The following is a 3,858-nucleotide window of genomic DNA, read 5'->3' on the forward strand; positions in this document are numbered from 1 at the left end:
GACGGCGCCCCGAACCACGTTTCGGGCCACGACAGTGTGGCAGCGCCACTATTACCACATTGGTGACCTCTATTCGAAAACGGTACGCAAGTTCACGCGCACACCGACACACACGACGACGACATTATTACCACATTGGTGACCTCAGATTTCGACGAAACGCCATTACCACATTGGTGACCTACGATTTCGACGAAACGCCATTACCCAGTAACGCTCTGAGGTACACGATTCCGCCCGCCGATACCGACGCGAAAGTCCGACAGTCCGCGAGTGCGCCGAAAGAACGATTCTCGACCCGACTTGTACGACCGACGTCAAGTCATTTTTCCACCAGAATTTATCCACGTGATCCGACGCCCTAACCATGCCCAACACACCCATCACTGTCGCCGCGACATTGGGCACCCCGACGATCACCGACACGACGACAACGACCATGTCCACACCGAATGCTAGCGTGGAAGTCTCATCTTTCACACACGTCAGGCTTCCGGGGTTCTGGCACAACTCCCCTACGCAGTGGTTCACGCACGCGGACGCCATGTTCGCGAACAAGCGAATCCGTTCGGATTTGTCGCGCGTGAATCACGTGCCCGAGGCTTTGGACGAGGACGGTGTCCGCACGATCGCGGATTTGCTGGGAGCCGACGCGACCTACGAATCGATCCGACAACGACTCATCGCTACATACAGCGTCCCCCAAGCAACGCGCTTCCAGCGAATGATTCAACCAGGTGGCATGGGCGATCGCTCCCCATCGCGTTTGCTCCGGGACATGCGAGAGATCTACCCCGACGACATGACGGACAGCTCTCTGCTCGCGTTCTGGCTGAACAAGCTGCCGCCACCCGTCCGCACCGTCATCGCCGGTCTCACCGGATCCGTCGATTTTCTCGCTGAACGCGCTGACCGCGTATGGGAAGCGTCGCAGAGCAACGAGATTTCGGCCATCTCGAGGGACCACGACGCACGCGAGCCGCGCCCCAGCGCGCGCCCGATCACACCGGCAAGTTCGCCCGACCAGGACGCACGTTTGCTCGCGCTAGAGAACGCGATACACGCGCTGACCACAAAAGTCACGTCCCTGGCGACGTCTCAGGCAGCCGCGCTAGCTCGCACGACCAACGACCGCCCCACGCGCCAGCAACGTGATCGTTCCCGCTCGCAGTCGCAGCCGCGAAAGCTCGTAACGGCTGGTTGGTGCTACTACCACAACCAGTACGGCGCGGATGCACGCAACTGTCGCGAACCGTGCACTTACGCGGAGAAGACAAAGAAAAATCCGTGAGGCGGCGGTGCTCCAACAACACCTCGCCGCACGACAGCAACACCGACTCTTCGTCAACGACACCCGTACCGGTCGTCGATTTTTAATCGACTCCGGCGCGGAAATTTCGGTGCTGCCGCGACCCACTAACTTTCGGCAAAACAACGGCCACACCACGAGCAACGACATAAGACTCGTAGCCGCAAACGGCTCACAAATCAAAACCTACGGGCCAAAACAACTACATCTCGACCTCGGTTTCAAACGACTGTTCGCCTGGACGTTCGAAATGGCCGACGTTTCACGACCTATTATCGGAGCCGATTTCCTGCATTACTACGGTTTGCTCATCGACATACGCCGAAATCGCCTTGTCGACCTCTCGATAAATAGTTCGGTAAAAATCACGCCCGCTACCGTTTAACCCAGTACCGCAATTTGTGCCGTCGCCCGACCATCAAAGTGGACCGAAATTCTTCTCGACTACCCTGAAGTCACGCGCGAATCGCCCGTACCGACCAAGTTCCTACACGACGTGGTACACGAACTACATACTACCGGCCCAGCACTTTTTGCCCGACCACGTCGACTGCCGCCCGACCGCCTACGAATCGCTCGTCAGGAATTCGATTTCATGCTGCAGAAAGGCATCTGCAGGCCATCATCGAGTTCATGGGCCAGCCCGCTGTTACTGGTCCCGAAAAAAGACGGTACGTTTCGACCATGCGGCGATTACCGCCGGCTCAACGCCGTCACGGTAGCCGACCGATACCCGTTGCCGCACCTACACGACTTCACGGCAAATCTCACCGGCAAAACGATATTCACGAAGCTCGATTTGGTACGTGCTTATCATCAGGTCCCGATCGCGCCGGACGACGTACACAAAACCGCAGTCACAACACCGTTCGGTTTGTTCGAATTCCCCGTCATGTGTTTCGGGTTACGCAACGCCGCACAAACTTTTCAACGAGTTATAAACGACATACTACGCGGACTGGATTTCGTTTTCGCGTACATCGACGACGTGTTAATCGCCTCGCGCGATGAAGTCGAACACGACAAGCACGTTCGTACCGTCCTCGACCTTTTTCAAAAATACGGTATCGCAATTAGTCCGGCGAAGTGCGTTTTCGCAACCGACACGATGTCGTTTCTCGGACACGTTATCGACAAAGACGCGTGCCGACCGAACGCAGAACGTGTTACCGCGATACACGAATGGGCACTTCCGAACACGAAAAAAGAACTGCAACGATTTTTGGGCTCAGTAAATTTTTACCATCGATTCATTCCGAACGCCGCCGAGATTCAAGCGCCCCTTTACAGCCTTGCGTCTCAAATCAAAAATCGCGACGGACCGCTGCGATGTACAGACGACACTCGAGCCGCTTTCGACGCGTGCCGCCAAGCACTCGCCGACACCGCGAAACTCGCGCACCTCAAACAGAACGCCCCCCTACGCCTCAACACCGACGCATCTAACGTGGCAGTAGGCGCCGTTCTCGAGCAACACGTCGACGACCAGTGGCAGCCCCTCGGGTTCTTTTCAAAAAAGCTCTCGCCCACCGAACAGAGGTACATCAATGTATGTGAAGTTAGCCCCCCAACTTTGTTTGATTTTCACCGATCACATTGTAAGTTAAAGTACTCTATTTGTAAGTAAATGTAAGTTGATTTTCAGAATTTGTAAGTTCGTGGGAGCTAAGTTATGGTCAAAATTAACTTGGGGGGCTAACTTCACAGTTGCCCCCCAACTTTGTCCGAAATTCCCCGGATGAATTGTAAGTTGAAGTTCTCTATTTGTAAGTAAATGTAAGTAGATTTTCAGAATTTGTAAGTTCATTGGACTGACGTAATGACCGTTTATAACTTGGGGGGCTAACTTCACACTGCCCCCCAACTTTGTTCAATTTCCACCAATTACATTGTAAGTAAAAGTTCTCTATTTGTAAGTAAATGTAAGTGCATTTTCAGAATTTGTAAGTTCATCTGGCCGACGTTATGACCGTTTATAACTTGGGGGGGCTAACTTCACACTGCCCCCCAACCTTGTTCAATTTCCACCAATTACATTGTAAGTTAATGTACTCTATTTGTAAGTAAATGTAAGTGCATTTTCAGAATTTGTAAGTTCATCTGGCCGACGTAACCACCGTTTATAACTTGGAGGGCTAACTCCATACTGTATCATAACCTTGACCAAATTTCGGACACTATATTTTTCAATTGCTGTAGTAGCTTGGCAGAACAAATGATTTACTCTAAGTCCACTGGATAGAAAACGTCGTTTTCTCAAGCTGCATCCGCTATTAGAAATACGAAACTTTCGGGGCAGGTGCAATAAAAATCACATTATAATAAACTGTAGTAAGTATACTTTAATTAATATTTTATAAAAATGTAATACATAAAATTAAAAATGATTGCATTATAATAAACTGTAGTATGTATACTTTAATTAATATTTAATAAAAACGTAATATATAAAATAAAAAATGATTGCGTTATAATAAACTGTAGTATGTATACTTTAATTAATATTTAATAAAAACGTAATACATAAAATGAAAAAATGATCGCATTAT

General features: G+C 50.5%; 1 protein-coding gene across 1 annotated transcript; it reads left to right on the forward strand.

The window, feature by feature from the left end:
- The first annotated feature begins 367 nt into the window (after positions 1–367).
- LOC111040222 lies at positions 368–1,291 on the forward strand. Its single transcript, XM_022324041.1, has one exon. It carries the CDS (start codon positions 368–370, stop codon positions 1,289–1,291), a length of 924 nt encoding a protein of 307 aa, XP_022179733.1.
- Positions 1,292–3,858: the final 2,567 nt, after the last annotated feature.

The sequence above is a fragment of the Myzus persicae genome, unplaced genomic scaffold (genome assembly GCF_001856785.1).
Source record: "Myzus persicae strain clone G006 unplaced genomic scaffold, MPER_G0061.0, whole genome shotgun sequence".
NCBI classification, from domain to species: domain Eukaryota; kingdom Metazoa; phylum Arthropoda; class Insecta; order Hemiptera; family Aphididae; genus Myzus; species Myzus persicae.

Bases quoted from the DNA above. Each gene is read 5' to 3' on its own strand.
- LOC111040222 (XM_022324041.1), top strand. From the start codon at position 368: ATGCCCAACACACCCATCACTGTCGCCGCGACATTGGGCACCCCGACG.